At 41.8% G+C, this 19,113-nt stretch overlaps 2 protein-coding genes across 2 annotated transcripts; both read left to right on the top strand.

Moving 5' to 3' along the window:
* The first annotated feature begins 265 nt into the window (after positions 1 to 265).
* LOC128244266 (mucin-6-like) lies at positions 266 to 10,012 on the top strand. Its single transcript, XM_052962284.1, has 8 exons — positions 266 to 323; positions 623 to 774; positions 2,312 to 2,656; positions 3,216 to 6,199; positions 6,664 to 6,791; positions 7,315 to 7,411; positions 8,658 to 8,862; positions 9,764 to 10,012. Exons 1-8 carry the CDS (start codon positions 266 to 268, stop codon positions 10,010 to 10,012), a joined length of 4,218 nt encoding a protein of 1,405 aa, XP_052818244.1.
* A 1,826-nt stretch (positions 10,013 to 11,838) lies between these two features.
* On the top strand, positions 11,839 to 13,752 carry LOC128242131 (uncharacterized). Its single transcript, XM_052959183.1, has 3 exons — positions 11,839 to 12,399; positions 12,947 to 13,044; positions 13,440 to 13,752. The coding sequence occupies exons 1-3, from the start codon at positions 12,120 to 12,122 to the stop codon at positions 13,575 to 13,577; spliced, it is 516 nt and encodes a 171-aa protein (XP_052815143.1). The 5' UTR covers positions 11,839 to 12,119; the 3' UTR covers positions 13,578 to 13,752.
* The last annotated feature ends 5,361 nt before the right edge of the window (positions 13,753 to 19,113 follow it).

Here is a 19,113-nt window from a genome sequence, read left to right as displayed (position 1 = left end):
CTGCCGATTTTCTAGGCTTTCACGTCTGATTTCCCAATATATATTTTACTTGTTTTTGACGCATTAGATTCGGACACAAAGAATAGTTCGCAGCCACCTGCTATAGGCGAGAATTTATGGGGTTTATTTGCAGGTCAGCTGGGCATTGTGCGACATTCAACTACTGTGCATGTTGTTTGGACTTCCTTTTTTGATAAGGATTTGTGTGTTTTTTTTGTTTAATTTTGGACATCAATTAGTTGAGATACAGATCAGACAGTTCGGAATGGAAACTCTTACCAATGGAAATCAAAACATGTTCCTTGTGCTCTATACCTTCATCGGTAAGTACATTAATTAAAATAAGAGTTATTATATACTATTGGTATTGTATTCTGTTTGAATTAGGTCAATTTCAGTGACGCTGTTTGAATATATTTCTAAGCGTCTGATTATCCGTGTTTTTTTAACAGGCAAAACTATATCGCTTTCAGTACGACTTAATTCGGTCTTATTAGTATGTATGTAGTTATTCGTAATTAACTTTGTTACTATTTTATGTATCAAGGGTAACTGCATGAGTATCTCACGTTCCGAATATAAAAACGACAACAACAAATATTCTGTCACAATCATTTCAAAGGTGTGATCGGCATTGCCGTTAACGGACTGGTGCTGGTGACGCTGCGCCGGAAGCGAAATTGTTCGTGGCTTAATATACAGCTGTGTGCTGCCAACATGCTGTCCCTCAGCTCCATCGCATTCGCTGCTCCCTCAGCCTGGCATGGCAGGTGGGTATTATGTGCCACTGTTTAGTTCAGTGTTGTTTATTTTGCTTTCGTTCACTTTACTTTCTTTAACTATCGTTTACTTCCGTTTACCTACATTTACATTTCTTTGCTTAACTTCACTAAATTTAACCTCACCTCACCTTCCCTCCGCTCATATCACCTCAACTCATCTATTTTTTACATCTCCTCACCCAATCTCGCATTGACTTACCTAACCTTACATCACCGCACCACACCTCATCTAACATCACCTCACCGCACCACAACTCATCTAACATCACATCACCGCATCTATCCTCTCCTTACCTCACCTCACCTCACCTCATCTTAACTTCCTTTTCATCACCTCACCTCACCTCACCTCATCTCATCTAACGTCTTATCATCCCATCTCACCTCATCTCACCCCACCTCACCTTCCTATCTTACCTTTCCCCACCTAACCTAACCGTTCCTCCTCTCACCTCACCTCATCCCATATAACATCTCCCCACCACACCTCACCTCACCGTCCCTCCTTTCACCTCACCTCACCGCATCTTCCGTCTCCTTACTTCACCTCACCTCACCCCATCTTACCTTCCCTTCCTAACCTCACCTCTCCTCACCTCACCTAACCTCACCTTCCCTACCTTACCTTTCATCACCTCACCTCACCACACCTCATCTAATCTAACGTCTTATCACCCCACCTCACCTCATCTTACCCCACCTCACCTTCCTTACCTTTCCTTTCCCCACCTCACCTCACCGTCCCTCCTCTCACATCACCTCATCCCATCTTATATCTCCCCACCACACCTCACCTCACCGTCCCTCCTCTCACCTCACCTCATCCCATCTTACATCTCCCCACTACACCTCACCTCACCGTCCCTCCTCTCACCTCACCTCATCACATCTTACATCTCCCCAACTCACCTCACCCCACCACACCTCACCTCACCGTCCCTCCTCTCACCTCACCTCATCCCATCTTACATCTCCCCACCTCACCTCACCTCACCGTCCCTCCTCTCACCTCACTTCATCCCATCTTACATCTCCCCACCTCACCTCACCTCACCGTCCCTCCTCTCTCCTCACCTCATCCCATCATACATCTCCCAACCTCATCTCACCTCACCGTCCCTCATCTCACCTCACCTCACCGCATCTTCCCTCTCCTGACTTCACCTCACCTCACCTCATCCCATCTTACATCTCCCCACTACACCTCACCTCACCGTCCCTCCTCTCAACTCATCTCATCCCATCTTACATCTCCCCACCTCACCTCACCTCACCGTCCCTCCTCTCAACTCACCTCATCCCATCTTACATCTCCCCACCTCACCTCATCTCACAGTCCCTCCTCTCACCTCACCTCATCCCATCATACTTATCCCCACCTCACCTCACCTCACCGCATCTTCTCTCTCCTGACTTCACCTCACCTCACCTCATCCCATCTTACATCTCCCCACCACACCTCACCTCACCGTCCCTGCTCTCACCTCGCCTCATATCTCACCTTACATCACCTCACCTCACCTCATTAGACATCTCCTCACCTCACCTCACCACACCTCACCTCACCGTCCCTCCTCTCACCTCACCTCATCCCATCATACATCTCCCCACCTCACCTCACCTCACCGCATCTTCGCTCTCCTGACTTCACCTCACCTCACCTCATCCCATCTTACATCTCCCCACCACACCTCACCTCACCGTCCCTGCTCTCACCTCGCCTCATATCTCACCTTACATCACCTCATCTCACCTCATTAGACATCTTCTCAACTCACCTCACCACACCTCCTCTCACCTCACCATATCACATCATACATCTCTCCACCTCACCTCACCTCACCTCACCGTCCCTCCTCTCCACTCACCTCAACGCATCTTCCCTCTCCTGACTTCACCTCACCTCACCTCATCCCATCTTACATCTCCCGAATACACATCACCTCACCGTCCCCGCTCTCAACTCGCCTCATATCTCACTTAACATCACCTCACCTCATTAGACATCTTCTCACCTCACCTCACCACACCTCACCTCACCGTCCCTCCTCTCACCGTCCCTCCTCTCACCTCACCTCATTAGACATCTCCTCACCTCACAACACCTCACCACACCTCACATCACCACACCTCACCCCACCGTCCCTCATCTCACCACTACTCACCACACCGTCCCTCCTCTCACCTCACCTCACCCTCCCTCCGCTCACATCACCTCACCACACCTCACCTCACCTCACCCTCCCTCCGCTCACATCACCTCACCTCATTAGACATCTCCTCACCTCACCACACCTCACCTTACCACACCTTACCACACCTCACCCCACCGTCCCTCCTCTCGCCTCACCTCACCCTCCCTCCGCTCACATCACCTCACCTTACCATACCTTACCTCACCCTCCCTCTGCTCACATCACCTCACTTCATTAGACGTCTCCTCACCTCATCAAACCTCACCTCACCACACCTCACCTCACCTCACCCTCCCTCCGCTCACATCACCGTCCCCCCTCTCACCTCACCTCACCTCACCTCTACTCACCTCACCCTCCCTCCGCTCACATCACAACACCAAACCTCACCTCACCACACCTCACCGTCCCTCCTCTCACCTCACCTCACCTCACCCTCCCTCCGCTCACATCACAGTCCCCCCTCTCACCTCACCTCACCTCACCTCACCTCAACTCACCTCAACTCACCCTCCCTCCGCTCACATCACATCACCTCACCTCACCTCACCTCACCACACCTCACCTCACCGTCCCTCTTCTCATCTCACCTCACCCTCCCTCCGCTCACATCACCTCACCTCAGCTCACCACACGTCACCTCACCACACCCTCCCTCCGCTCACATCACCGTCCCCCCTCTCACCTCACCTCACCTCACCTCACCCCACCCTCCCTCCGCTCACATCACAACACCTCACCTCACCACACCTCACCTCACCGTCCCTCCTCTCACCTCACCACACCTAACCTCACCACACATCACCTCACCTCACCGTCCCTCCTCTCACCTCACCTCACCTCACGCTCCCTCCTCTCACCACACCTCACCTCACCTCGACTCACCTCACCCTCCCTCCGCTCACATCACATCACCACACCTCACCTCACCACACATCACCGCCCCCCTCTCACCTCACCTCAACTCACCCCACCCTCCCTCCGCTCACATCACCTCACCTCACCTCACCTCACCACACCGTCCCCCCTCTCACCTCACCTCACCTCAACTCACCTCACCCTCCCTCCGCTCACATCACCTCACCTTACCACACCTCACCTCACCACACCTCACCTCACCTCACCTCACCTCACCTCACCTCACCACACCTCACCTCACCACACCTTACCACACCTCACCACTCTTCACCACACCTCACCTCACCACACCTCACCACATCACACCACACCTCACCTCACCACACCTCACCACACCTCACCTCACCACACCAAACCTCACCACACCTCACCTCACCAAACCTCACCACACCTCACCTCACCACTCTTCACCACACCTCACCTCACCACACCTCACCTCACCTCACCCTCCCTCCGCTCACATCACCGTCCCCCCTCTCACCTCACCTCACCTCACCTCTACTCACCTCACCCTCCCTCCGCTCACATCACAACACCAAACCTCACCTCACCACACCTCACCGTCCCTCCTCTCACCTCACCTCACCTCACCCTCCCTCCGCTCACATCACAGTCCCCCCTCTCACCTCACCTCACCTCACCTCACCTCAACTCACCTCAACTCACCCTCCCTCCGCTCACATCACATCACCTCACCTCACCTCACCTCACCACACCTCACCTCACCGTCCCTCTTCTCATCTCACCTCACCCTCCCTCCGCTCACATCACCTCACCTCAGCTCACCACACGTCACCTCACCACACCCTCCCTCCGCTCACATCACCGTCCCCCCTCTCACCTCACCTCACCTCACCTCACCCCACCCTCCCTCCGCTCACATCACAACACCTCACCTCACCACACCTCACCTCACCGTCCCTCCTCTCACCTCACCACACCTAACCTCACCACACATCACCTCACCTCACCGTCCCTCCTCTCACCTCACCTCACCTCACGCTCCCTCCTCTCACCACACCTCACCTCACCTCGACTCACCTCACCCTCCCTCCGCTCACATCACATCACCACACCTCACCTCACCACACATCACCGCCCCCCTCTCACCTCACCTCAACTCACCCCACCCTCCCTCCGCTCACATCACCTCACCTCACCTCACCTCACCACACCGTCCCCCCTCTCACCTCACCTCACCTCAACTCACCTCACCCTCCCTCCGCTCACATCACCTCACCTTACCACACCTCACCTCACCACACCTCACCTCACCTCACCTCACCTCACCTCACCTCACCTCACCACACCTCACCTCACCACACCTTACCACACCTCACCACTCTTCACCACACCTCACCTCACCACACCTCACCACATCACACCACACCTCACCTCACCACACCTCACCACACCTCACCTCACCACACCAAACCTCACCACACCTCACCTCACCAAACCTCACCACACCTCACCTCACCACTCTTCACCACACCTCACCTCACCACACCTCACCTCACTACACCACACCTCACCTCACCTCACCTCACCTCACCACACCTCACCAGACCACACCTCACCTCACCTTACCACACCTCACCTCACCACACCACACCTCACCTCACCTCACCTCAACACAACTCACCTCACCAGACCTCACCTCACCTCACCAGACCTCACCTCACCAAACCTCACCACACCTCACCACACCTCACCTCACCACACCACACCTCACCTCACCTCACCTCACAGCACCTCACCGTCCCTCCTATCACCTCACCTCACCACACCTCACCTCACCTCACCACACCTCACCTCACCGTCCCTCCTCTCACCTCACCTCAACACACCTCACATCATCGTCCCTCCTCTCAACACACCTCACCTCACCACACCTCACACCACCACACCTCACCACACCTCACCACACCTCACCTCACCGTTCCTGCTCTCACCTCACCTCACCACACCTCGCTTCACCTCACCTCACCTCACCTCACCACACCTCACCACACCACACCTCACCACACCACACCACACCTCACCACACCTCATCACACCTCACCTCACCACACCTCACCACACCTCACCTCACCCCACCACACCTCACCACAACTCACCTCACCACACCTCACCTCACCTCACCTCGCCGTCCCTCTTCTCACCACACCTCACCTCACCGTCCCTCCTCTCACCTCACCTCTCCTCCTCTCACCATACTTCACCTCACCGTCCCTCCTCTCACCTCACCTCACCTCACCTTCCCTCCGCTCACATCACCTCACCTTACCTAACTTTCCTTTCGTCACCTCATCTAACTACACCTCACATTAGCCCACCTCAATATTTATGTTCCATATACTATATTTTAAAAGAAATAAGAAGTGGTGCGTTGTTGCGTATTACTCATCTGGCATGGATGAGGGGGCGGGAGGCAACAATCTGTTGTTTTTAGTATCCATAAGATAACTTTAATTGACGACTATAATATTTATTGAAGAGGAGCACTGATGTCTTTTATACCTGGTCATAAAATAAATCTTGTGCAATACATTTAAAAAATAAAATGAAAATGGTCTTCTTGTAATGTTGGCATTTTAATGCAATATATTCATATCTTCAGATAAAGTTATAGAAAAGATCTAAACGAATATGGAAAGCTGCGCCTTCGCTGTAATGTTGGTTCACTTTATTTGTTCTATTTATTTGTCTTGTCAAACGGCTCACGTTTTCCTGCAAACATATAAACGTTGTCGTACATGTTCCAGGTGGGTGTTCGGGGACTTCCTGTGCCAATGGTTCGGGTTTCAGGCTTTTACTGCGGGATTTGCTGAGATGATGTTCACTTCCGCTGTTTGTATAGACACATACTTCCTTCTCACAAGGACAGACGCACGTACGTAATAATATTAGGAATGAGGAAATATCTTAGTTGATATACATTGCAAAAGGCTACGCGTTTTTTCTATAAATGAGACAGATTAAAACATATAGAAATGAGTGACGATATTTGACATATAAACATATATATGCATGAACACGCTGTTACTATCAAAGGTTGCGGTGACGGGGTCCTTTGATAAGGGAGGGGGGGGCGTCGTTTTGGCAAAAAAGGGGAAATACTAATTCAAATCTTTTATTCAAAAAACTTGTTACATCTATTTATGGTACTAAATTGCTGAATTTGCTAGATGTTAAGAGGTCAATACTCCTCTTAATGTTTTTTTTTTTACCCAGGTAAGATGAAAATATATTATCAGGTAGGGAATGGGGCTGCAATTCGGCCCAAAATGGGCCGAAAAAACACTTCTAGTGTAAAAGTAACTTTTAATCGTATATTTTTTTTTTTTAATTATTTGTTTTCGTTCAGTTTCATTGTACAACTATGTCTCTGTTTAACATGTTTTGTTCAATTTTAGAGCAAGCATATAACAAGGCTGTCTACACGCTGGTGTCCGGCTGCATCTGGGGCTACGCTGTCTTCTTTGGAGCAGCCCCCATTCTGGGATGGAGCAGGTTAATCAAGTTTTGAGTTTTATTCATACTCGTGGTCAAAATGAGAATGAAAGATAACAAACAAATAACTTTTATCAAGACACGAAACAGCAAAAACAGAAAAATAATAAACCATTTAGACAACAGAACAACAGCATTTTTAATAAACAAAGAAGTATATTCAAAACATACATTATAATAATTCTATGTTAATACTGAAAGCAATTGCATACAGCACAGGGACACATTCACAGATTTCATGTTCAATGGTGTTGGCAACATTTTTATTTTGAATTTGGTAAAATTAAGTTATTTTAACTACTTTTACAAACAAACAACAACTGGCATATACATGTACTAATTTCAACAGGTTTTGCAAATCGAATACTAAAGTAATTCATTTCAATAGCGTTACTGACGGGCAATATAGTTAAGCAATTTCTGTTATATTTTTAAGAACTGATCAAAATAGAGCTATTATTTACACGTACGTATTATTATCGTTGCAAGCATTTTGGTATCATTTGAAAACAAAACATTTTTTTAATATCCGAACCTTAAATCTGCACTCTCACAGATTGAACGTTTTGACACCCTTTTTTTTTTATCTTGGAATGAGCAATTTCTTGCGTAAATATATGCAAATCATTGATAAAAGACTGATGGCAAAATATCAGATCGCACATTTTCATTTTTCCGCTCCAAAATTGATGTTTTATGCATTTTTCTTCAACCGTTATTAACGGCTTAGGCCATAAAACATTAAATTTGAAATGGAAATATGAAAATCTGCGATCTGATCTTTCGTCAGCAATCTTTTAAATTCCAAGACAAAAAATAAAAAAGGTGGAAAAATGGTAAATCTGTGAGAGTGCAGCTTTAAAACGTAAAAGAATGCCGTTAACGATGAGCATCCCATGTATATCCTTATCATCGGATTTATGATGCAAAATGAGATTTTTATCACAACAGTTGTTTAAATAGCCATAACACTACAATGAACATATTTGAAAATTAATATCAAAAGGGGCACAACATGTGTTACACTTGATGGATGCAAAACATTTTTTTTAACTGTACAAAAATCATACTGTATGTTTTGTTTTTGCTTTGATCTTTAAGGTCAATTGAGTTAAACTTAATGAGCACAATGTAGGTTGATGCATCTATTTCTTTATTTTTATAAATTTTAATGCATTATTATGTTTCAATAAGTTTTTACTTAGCAAAAGTACGTACAGTAATGGTCAGAAATGATTTAATTCAGATACAAACACGAGAAATATTCCGCGAGCTGCGGGTTGGATCTGGACACTGACACGAGCAGTAACTTCTCGTACATCATGGTCACCCAGACGCTTTTCCTCGCAGCGTCCCTGGCGACCGTCATCTGCCTCGTTCTGGCCGCTCGCCGCGCACGGACAGACAGACAGAGTTTCGCTCCTCTGTGTTCTGATGCTAACATGGTGAAGGTATGTGACTTGTATACATGGTGATGTATTTTCAACTCTCATACAACAATAAAAAAAATAATTAAATTGCATTACTTCCCTTTAATCCTTACTGTTTGTCTTTGTAAATCTCACACCCCTCCAAAGGAATAAGTCAGAAGTTGGATGGTTGTGAGATGTACAAAGACACAAAGTTTTCACCAGAGGATCCAGGAGGGGGAGCGGGGGCGCATCCGGCGCGCACCCCCTAAACTCGTCCAAGTTTACTTTGAAATTCAATAAAGGAGAAAAGAAGTTATAAAATAAGCCCACAATGCCCCATTTAGGACAAGAAATTGTTACAAGTTAAATTGTTGGAGTACCCTCAAACAACCCTGCATAGACTTTAAACCGAATAGAGTTTTGTTATGAGGGAGGGGCACAAGTCAAAAGGTTACGCCCTTAAGTTACGCCCCCTGTAACGTCGAATTCTGGGACCGCCACTGGCTTTGATTACACGTTTACTGTATGAAGTCCGATTAACAAGTGCTTTTAAGTGTACAAATCCAGTACTAGGTAATAAACAATACATGCAATAGAGTTGATGATTAAAGGGAAGTAATGCAATTAAACTCATTGTCTAGTGTAGTGTTTGAGTAGTGTAGTTAATACAACACATGGTAGTAAGCATTTGTTTGAAATACGTCAAGTATAAGATAAGTCTTAAGTTCTAATGTTAAGTTCTAATGGCGATAAATACTGTATTTTGTATTTAATATGTATATGTAAAAACACGAATATAATGACCAATGTCTTTAGAAATTAGCGAGCTTCTCTCATAATCCATGGCTTATCCGAAAAAGGAAACTTACATACAATGGTGCATATTAAACATCCCACATTGCTAAACAATGATTTTGCAATAAAACCCCATCTATTGCAGCTGAGCGCATGCTTGTTCCTTGTCCTTGCTGTCTTCTGTGTGCCCTACTACATGCGCGTGCTAAGTTTCCTGCGCGGCGAGCCGCCCTACTTCCGGAACTTCCTGTCTGTGGAGTTCTCCCACCTTGCGATGAAGGCCGGCTGCCTTTTCCAACCGTTCGTCTACATGGCGTTCTCGGACGCCTTCAAGAAGGAGCTGGTTGAACGCTTGTCGGGGAATACGGCCGTCGTCGAGTCAAAGAAATGTTAACCGTTCAAATCGTTCAATCTGTGAGAGTGCAGCTTAAAAACGTAAAGAATCCCGTTAACGTTTAGCATCCCATGTATATCCTTACCATCGTAATTATAATTTAAAATGATTCAAACATTAAATTTTTTATCACAACTGTTGATTGAATAACCATAACACTACAGTGAAACTATTAAAAAATATTATAAAAATGGGCACAATATAGGTTACTACACTTGATAGATGCAAAACACTTTTTAACTGTACAAAAAGAATATGTTTTTTTTTTGCTTTGATCGTTAAGGTCAATTGAGTGACACTCTTATACGAAACCAATACATACACATGTATAACAAACATCAATTTTGAATGATAAACCTTGTACTACTTCCTATATCATTCTCCCACCTTGCGATGAAGGCCGGCTGCCTTTTTCAACCGTTCTTCTACATGGCGTTCTCGGACGCCTTCAAGAAGGAGCTGGTTGAACGCTTGTCGGGGAATACGGCCGTCGTCGAGTCAAAGAAAAGTTAACCGCTCTTTCTACATTCCTCGCCGGCAACCCCGAAACGTATTCCGTTTCGTACTACATTCAATGAAGTATAGCGTTATAACGTCCAGGCGTTATCCGACGAGGATCTACATTTAGAAAAACGTTCATCCTTTCTGCTTTGAACACTGGTTATATTGAATTGTGCATCAATTATAGTGGCTTCATATTTATTCGCTTCTAATGAACGTGTTAAATGGAACAATTGATCATTCGGAACTCCTCGGCCATTTTTTTTATCTAAAACAACCTCGGATGAATGCCGGTACATCAGTAAAAGTAGTTCGTAAAATTTTGAATTATATCCTGAATTAAATGAAGTGTTTCAGCTTGTGTTTGTTGATTTGAGTTTAAATTGATTTCCAGTGAAGTGTATTATTGCAAACATTATTACGATTCACAAGTGCTAAGTCATTTAGTTTAACTGCTAGATTAAATTACTACGCGATCTATACTTGCAGCGGACTTAAAAAGACACTATTTCTGACATTGTAAACCGTCCATATACATCCGAGGTTGTTTTCGATAAAAATGACCGAGGAGCTCCAAATGGCAATTGATTTGAGAAAAAATAAACACGGACAATATACAAGAAAGTCATAGACTCGTGCGGCCAAACGAGCACTGTCCCAGTGTATACTGCGACAAACAAAGATGATAATTATATGAGCTGGCACGCATGTTGTATATATGTATGTGTTTTATCATTGATTTAAATTCAATATTCAAATGAGAAAGGTTTTAATTTGTCAAATTATCTACAGCACTAGTGATAGGTCTAATCTAATATGTAATGTCAGTACAACTGGATTTTTGTCACACTTTTTTATTCTTTTAAGTCTTATGTTGCATATATACTTTTGACACCTACGACGAAAATTTGAATTATTATAAACATGTACATCATGTAATAGGTGAATATAAGTCTTCATTTCCTATGTGAAATGTGCTACTGTAATGCATGTATGAGATCATTTCAACTTAATATAGATGCACGTTTGCCATATTATATATTTTGCAAATTGTACCACATGGGTCTATGACCTTCTGGGAAAAGATAAATAAACTTGTAAACTTGTATCATTTTGTCATACCTTGAACTTATAAATGAAGTTTTCTTTTTTTTGTTTCAATCATAGCAAGTGTGTACATGTATATGATAACAACCACTATGATGTTGAATGATAATAATGATATATAATACTGATAGATAATACCATTTATACCTTTGACATTCTAATTGGTTATCAGTGGACTGGAAGCTGATTATGTGTGGATGGTTAGTCATATTATTTAACTGTACCTTACTTTACTGCGTGTATTGTGATGAAATATATGTGTTGTATGTTGTGAAATAAACGGAAAAAAACGGTTCCTATGGTTATAAATTTCTGCAAATGCTCACAAGAAAACGAGCGAGTGAAGGGACATATATGAGTTATAATTTCAACGAAATGTGACGAAAGTGGAGTAGATATATTACACGTGTATAATAAATAAATAATTTATTCGTGTAAGTACATTATAAAGGCAGCAACGACGGATTTCTTACGTGAGCACGTGCGTTTGCTGAAAACGATGCCTCTGTTAGGCTCTGCTGATAGGTACGAGGCACTGTCCTCGTGCAACGATTCCGTCGTATACGCAGTGGTTTCCGGCTTCGTAGAAAAGAAACAAAAATACTGGTTCCCGGATTATTTGTATGTACTCGAGATTTACTGGACAAGTAAAACTACTACATACGCCAAGCGGAGCTACAGTGACATTATAACTCTCCAGGAACAGCTCTTGGCTTATTTCAGTGAAAAGTATGATGCGGGATTACTCAAGTCGCCTGTGTATGTTCCAAGGTTACAAGGTGGAGCATTCAATGTTGTATATAGAAGCACACCAAGAATACACTTTTAAAACTTTTATGAAGCATAACTATATCAGGGGAAATTGCATTTAAAATGCTGTATAATTTGTCGCTCAACGGGCTCCATGAAATTAAAACATTAATCCAAAAACATATGTTTAAAGCTGCACTCTCACAGTTTGAACGTTTTGACACCTTTTTTATTTTTTTGTCTTGGAACAAGCCAATTTATGCGAATATGCATATAAACCAGTGGTATAAGACTGCTGACCATAAAATGAGACCGCAGATTTTCATATTTAAGTTCAAAAATGATGTTTTATGCATGTTTCTTAAACCGTAAGTAACGCTTTTAGCCATAAAACATTAATTTTCGAACGGTCATCAGTCTTATACCACTGGTTCGCAAAGATTTGCTCATTCCAAGACAAAAAATAAAAAAAAAGTTGGAAAAACTGTCAATCTGTGAGAGTGCAGCTTTTATAACTATATCCATAATCATAGAAGAACACGTGTATATATATATGCTCAATATTTTATTTTGTAGGGAAGAAAATGTTCCGACAAAACAGTATTGACCTTGCGGAACAGCGGGAGGCTGAAATTCAAAACTTCTTTAGGGAATTGCTTGGCGGTAACCCTCTGGTAATTAAATAAACATTTTCTAACTTGTTTCAAGCTGTTATTGATAGAACATTTTTAAAAGTAATTCTTGAAACAAATAAGGTATGAAAAGGCATGGCTTTTTATGCAAGCGGACAACAAAGAAATACTACAGAAAGTTGCTGTTTCTCACCCAACGTGCGTCATTAGACTAAAAACAACATGCATACATGTCTTTCGAAAAACTTTATTTTACGTGTCTCCGGATATCTGAGTAATATTGGTCTTAATAAGCTCTAAGAACGATGATACCGTTTTTATAAACATCGAAATTTTAACACCTTTTCCTCAACAAAATCTAGGAGAATCCAGTTACCTTGAATTGTTTCATTTACCGTTTGCAATGATGATATGACTGGATCATAATACTTTTTCAGGTTTCAAGTAATAAAATCGTAATAGACTTTTTGAGCCGGAGGCACTCCGACCCAACGCCCAGTACTTCCGGTGGAGATAATCACGTCACTTCCGGTGAAGACGATGACGACGGGGACGACGTGTTGTTTGACCGATGATTTGGATGTTATTTTTTTCTGTGATAGTAAAAAACACTGATAGTACATGACCATGTATGTTATTGGCTGTGTTAAACAAGGCTTTCGACCTTTTAGGTCACGTTCAATTACATTATGTACTGTGTGTTTTATTTAATAAATTAATTTACTTTGCATAAAATATGCATATGCTTTACATGCTTTATTTGTCACATCATGAAGAATAAATTTATGAAATTGTCAACCAACACTGAACCCTTTTAATTGTAAGGTATGATTTAAACACAAGCGGACCTAAATCATCCAAGTTTACTTTTTATTTCTATAAAGGAGAAAAGAAGTAATGAAGTGCGCCGTAAATGCACCTATTCGGACTAGCAAGTGTTAAAAAAATGGAGGAGTGACTACCCCCCCCCCCCCCCCGCCTCCCCCACCACTAAAACAAAACAAAATCGGTTCTGAGGGAGGGGGCCCAAGCCAAAAGGTAATCCCTTTAGTTACTCCCTCCTCTAACTTCAAATGCTGGAGACCGCCCCTGGGAAATTACATTACAAATGCTGTATAATTTATCGCTCAATAGGCTCCTTGAATTTAAAACAATAATCCAAACAGATAAGTTTAGAGTTGCACTCCCACAGATTGAACGTTTTGATAACTTCTTTTATTTTTTGTCTTGGAACAAGCCAGTTTATGCGAATATGCTTGGACACCAGTGATATAAGACTGCTGACCAAAAAATGAGATTGCAGATTTTCATATTTACGTTCAAAAAATGATGTTCTATGCATTTTTCTTAAACCGTAAGTAACGCTTTTAGCCACAAAACATTAATATTCGAACGGAAATATGAAAATCCAATTATTTACATTAGACTTAAGACTTTAAGAAGCTAAAGTCGGAATGGACGCTGAGAGTGGTGTACGTTTTATCTAACGACACCACCGGATTAGCCATGGCTGTCAGCCTAATGGGAGTTTTCTTTGGTTGTGGGGCATGTAGTGTACAGGCAGAATGTAACCCTGGTAAGAGCTACCCTGGCCTTTTAAGTGCGCTATCGTATAGCACTGTCACATGTGACCCCCCCCCCCCCCCTTGAAAATCCGTCATGGAAGACGGTTAGTATTTTGTATTGATTAGGCACGAGGTCGAAACTGTGATTTATGGATTGACAGTTTAGTGGTCGTTACCACTAGCCCCCGACCCCCCATTATTTTAAGATAAACATAGGTATTTAATCGATAAGCATACACAGGAGACGGAAGAACATGATTTTACACAGAGTTTGGGATGCAGCCAATGCCGGTATTAGGTGCACACCCCAAGTACCATTTATTATTTAAAAGCGTTTTAGAATAGTTACTTTTATTCCCAATGATGACTGGTGGTTGGTTTTGTTTCAAAAACATGTCATTAAATCAAATCATGAATTATACATGCCATATTTTTGAAAGGCTCCCCAGAATTTTGTTCAGAATTCCAGGGGATTTGAGTCCCATACTAGGGGACTTTCATAATCGCCATTTTCATAATCTTTAATTTTGGAGGATATTCATCCCTAACCGGGGAACCGCGGGATGCTTCGAAATTCCGGGGGATTTCCCCCCCCCCCCCCCCCCCGCCGGTATGGCATGTATGATGAATGAAAACGTTCTCTAAATCATCAATATTTTTAGCTAATTCGTTAGCATGCTACATGCTGGGAGTTGCGATGTCTTCGTTATATTTTTGAATACAAAAAATGTACATCGAAACTGCTTTAGTAATTTAGTGGAATGACAACGTATGATCAAATGGATGAAAATAACACAAAACTTGCAACACAGTGAACCCTCAATTACGTCAACGCGCACCGCCACAACCAGAACACGTACGCTTCAATATAACCGTCTAGCACTCCCAGTCTCAGTGCTGGAGGCGTGCGTCAAGCAGACGCAGTAAACGTGGTAGTGCCAACGCCTCGCAACCGCGTCTACGCGTTCATGGAAAAAATGACAGAGTATATGACGTATTTCAACGTGGTCACTAGACGAATATTTAATAATTCAATACTTTTCAACGATTTGAAATTACTGTAAAGGTGTTTTATTAGTAGTATTATTTATTAATCTATTACTAGACTCGTATGTGAACTGATGCAAATTGCTTACATTAAAGACAACCTTCAACCAGCTTAGAAACAGAAACCATGAAACTGACTTCAATACTTCAATACGTTAATACTTATCAGTCTGTAAAAAGTGTTCTTCGTTTAGCATAGCTCTTACTATCACGATTTCGTTAAAGTTCGTCCCGAAAATCACGACATGGGGACAATGACCATCTCGACGATTTATGGCACTGCCTTTAAGGCTTACCATTACATTTCTACAAGCGCTAAATGACGTTTGTATACGCCGTTGCTACCTACCACGATGTCCGAAACTTTGCTAAAGAAATAAGCAAGGATGGACACGCTTGTTTTCTAAATTGTATGCGTGTGGTGCATCTTACTGCAGTCTTCAGTATCGAAGTGAATTCATAAAGGTAGCCTAAGATAACCGTACTGTAAAACGTAACATGATTCGAAAAAAAATCCAAAAAAATCGACATTTTGTTCTGACAGATGATTATTCTCCATTGTAGTATATGTATATTAGGGATATAAAATGATAGCTAATTGTAGTTTCTAGCTCTAATGGCCAAAGGCAAGTATTGCTATCGTTATCATGCCAATCTTTTTTATTTGCATCGCCTTCACAAAAAATGGTAATATTGGCACTGTTCGATTTTTTGTAAAATATTTATTACCTTTATTGCTAAGATAGTCTGTCAATATAAGGGTTAACGTGTCGATGTTACATGCATCATTGATCATGCAGTTATACGACCATACCCCTAGCAGGGCTATTGAAAGTGTCTTCTTGTAAGCGGATTGTGCACGAGAATTTCGAGTAATCCCACTAGCTTATACATTGTATTTAGAAAAGCTATAATAATAATCTAATGTTTATCTTTCGGAAAAAAATATTTCTATTCATCAATTTATAAATCTGTATTTATTCAGTAATGCATTTATTTCCTCATTAATATATGCAATACACTTATCGTCGTATAAGTCAGAAACAGTTACTCGTTTTTTCAATATTTCGTGGAGAAAAACTTATACTATATATATTATTTAGACCTCTCTCGAGACGAGGTAGATCCGTCGACAAGTCTTCAACAAAATAAGGGCAGAACGTAAATTATGTCCACAGAATTATATTGAGTCAGAATTTCAGTTGCTACTATGCTGTTCCACCTAGGGTGATATACGTAGAAATCATGAAATTAAATCAAACTGGACTAGCTCGGTTAAATTGAATAATTTTTAGACAACAGGTACCTCCAGCCGGCCAATCATATGCCTGCAAAAGTGTTTGATAAATTGCACACACAACTGTTTTTCTGTCGGATATTTCAACTGGTAGATCTCGTGCAAATCGTGCACCTACTTATGTTACAAGGACGTTCTTAATACTACAGAAATTTTGTTCCCTGTGCTTTCCTGACATTTTTCTCATACAAATGTATGGTATCGGACTGGGAAACAAGCAATACACGTTCTGTTGTCTAAGTCGGTACGCTCGCATACATACCAGATGTTATGAAGTTTTTTGCTCATGAACGTTTGTGTCTTTTGATCATATCAATAATTATTTTGTATAATCGGCCAAAGGCATAGTTGTATATATTTGTTTGACGAGATGCTTTGTTGCATAAGTCAAAATAAACTTCTGTTCTGTTCTGTTCATAATGCTGATTGGCCAATAAAAACTTGTGACCTTTTTTAAACAAAATAAATGCATACTTTAACTTCGCCCACCGGTACAATACACGCTATATTAACATAATTCATCTAATCAGTGCCAGGACAGCAACCACTCTAAATTTTAAATATCCAAACAAAATAGACGGTGAAAGGATTATATTGTATTCAAACAATGTATTCTAGCCCCTGGACATGTGTACAATTAGGTTTGAGTGAACGGAGTCATATGTGGTCAACCTTGCATATCAATACCTGTGTTAGGTATACATTGGACAGTTGAAGCGGGAAAGATAACAAAAACAAATTGTTATAGTGGCTGCCATGAGGAAAATCTTGTCTGTTTCCAGGCTATTTCTTTTGGGTTGTGCTTAGATTTAATATTGTGTTGGACTATGCGGAACTGTTTCCATTGAGTTTTTCGCTTTTCATTCACTTGCTGGTTGTAAAAGAAATCGTTCAGGACATTGGATCATTCAAAAGGTACCAGCTTAACAGTTAAATATCGAAATATTTACAAGAATGTCAGCTTTATCTTCATTTTTCTGTGAACGATTTTATATATGAGTGCTCTGCCCGGAAGTATTTAAAATCAGTTTAATATAGTTCAAATAGTCGCTGACGCCTCTTCATGATTCATTGACGCACAACCACGACCTATTTACCTTCGCCCTATGCAGCTGCCATGGAAACATCAACGAAAGGCAAGTTTAATTTTGCTCTTTTTCTTGTTTATTTGAATGAGTTTAAACCCCAAACATCTCTTTTTTAGTTATTGCTCTATCTGCATTTTTAGGATCATTTCCCATAAAAGGCAAGCTTAAGCTGTTTTCTCTAAATAGATCACTTTATGTTTCAAAAGCTAATCATTTATGAACTACAATGAATTGGGAAAAATATATTAAGTACTCTTAGGTTCATAATGAAATCAATAATTGTTTGAGAGAAAAAAATAGTCTTCGTATCATAATTAATAAAAATATAGAAATTTAGAATAACAAGAATTGCAAACAGGCTTTTCTGTTGTTTTAAGAAATACATGAAAATGCTATAAGGTGGCAGCATCCTTTCCCAAGATTTCTCTAACCGAAACAAAGTAGCAGAAAATGTTTATTTCATTTTCGTGTATATGAAAATATAATATTTTTAAATAAAATGTTTCACATTGGAGGGACTTCGAGTATACTTTGAGTATAAACGTGGTTAATAATTAAACTGGTAGGAAAGGCTCATGAAATGGGAGTGCAAAGCAATATTAAAGTGATTTAATTCATATGCATATATTTGTTTAAAGAACATAATTTAACTGATTTCGAATGATATTAGTATATAACTACTTAATTCACATGTTTAACAACTTTTTATTTAATTATGATACTTGCTTATTTTATATATAAACTTCTTATTGAAATAAGTTACTGCATCGGTTTTTCATATAAATATCAATGTTACAGCGTCCACGGTACCAGAAGTGGCCAACCATCCAACCGGAAGAGATGCTCTTTGCAGTGGAGTTGGCGAAGAGGCGTAATGCGGCTACAGTGGGAGTCAGGTTTGCTTAAGGTTATGTGGACAACTTCATCGAAAAAGATATGTATTGTTTTGCTTACTTTTTTGTATAAGTTTGTTTTTACACTATTTGGATCGTCATTGTTTTTTTTAAATAATAAATCTTAAAGGAATGTTTTTACTAAGTAGGCCACTTGATATTTCATAGCCATATGGTGAAGTGATTAAAGTATATCAACAACATTTTTAAAAATTCTTATT

This window comes from Mya arenaria, chromosome 8 (assembly GCF_026914265.1).
Source record: "Mya arenaria isolate MELC-2E11 chromosome 8, ASM2691426v1".
Classification (NCBI taxonomy): domain Eukaryota; kingdom Metazoa; phylum Mollusca; class Bivalvia; order Myida; family Myidae; genus Mya; species Mya arenaria.
The sequence above is the reverse complement of the archived record's forward strand: the minus strand, read 5'-3'. Positions and strand labels throughout refer to the sequence as shown.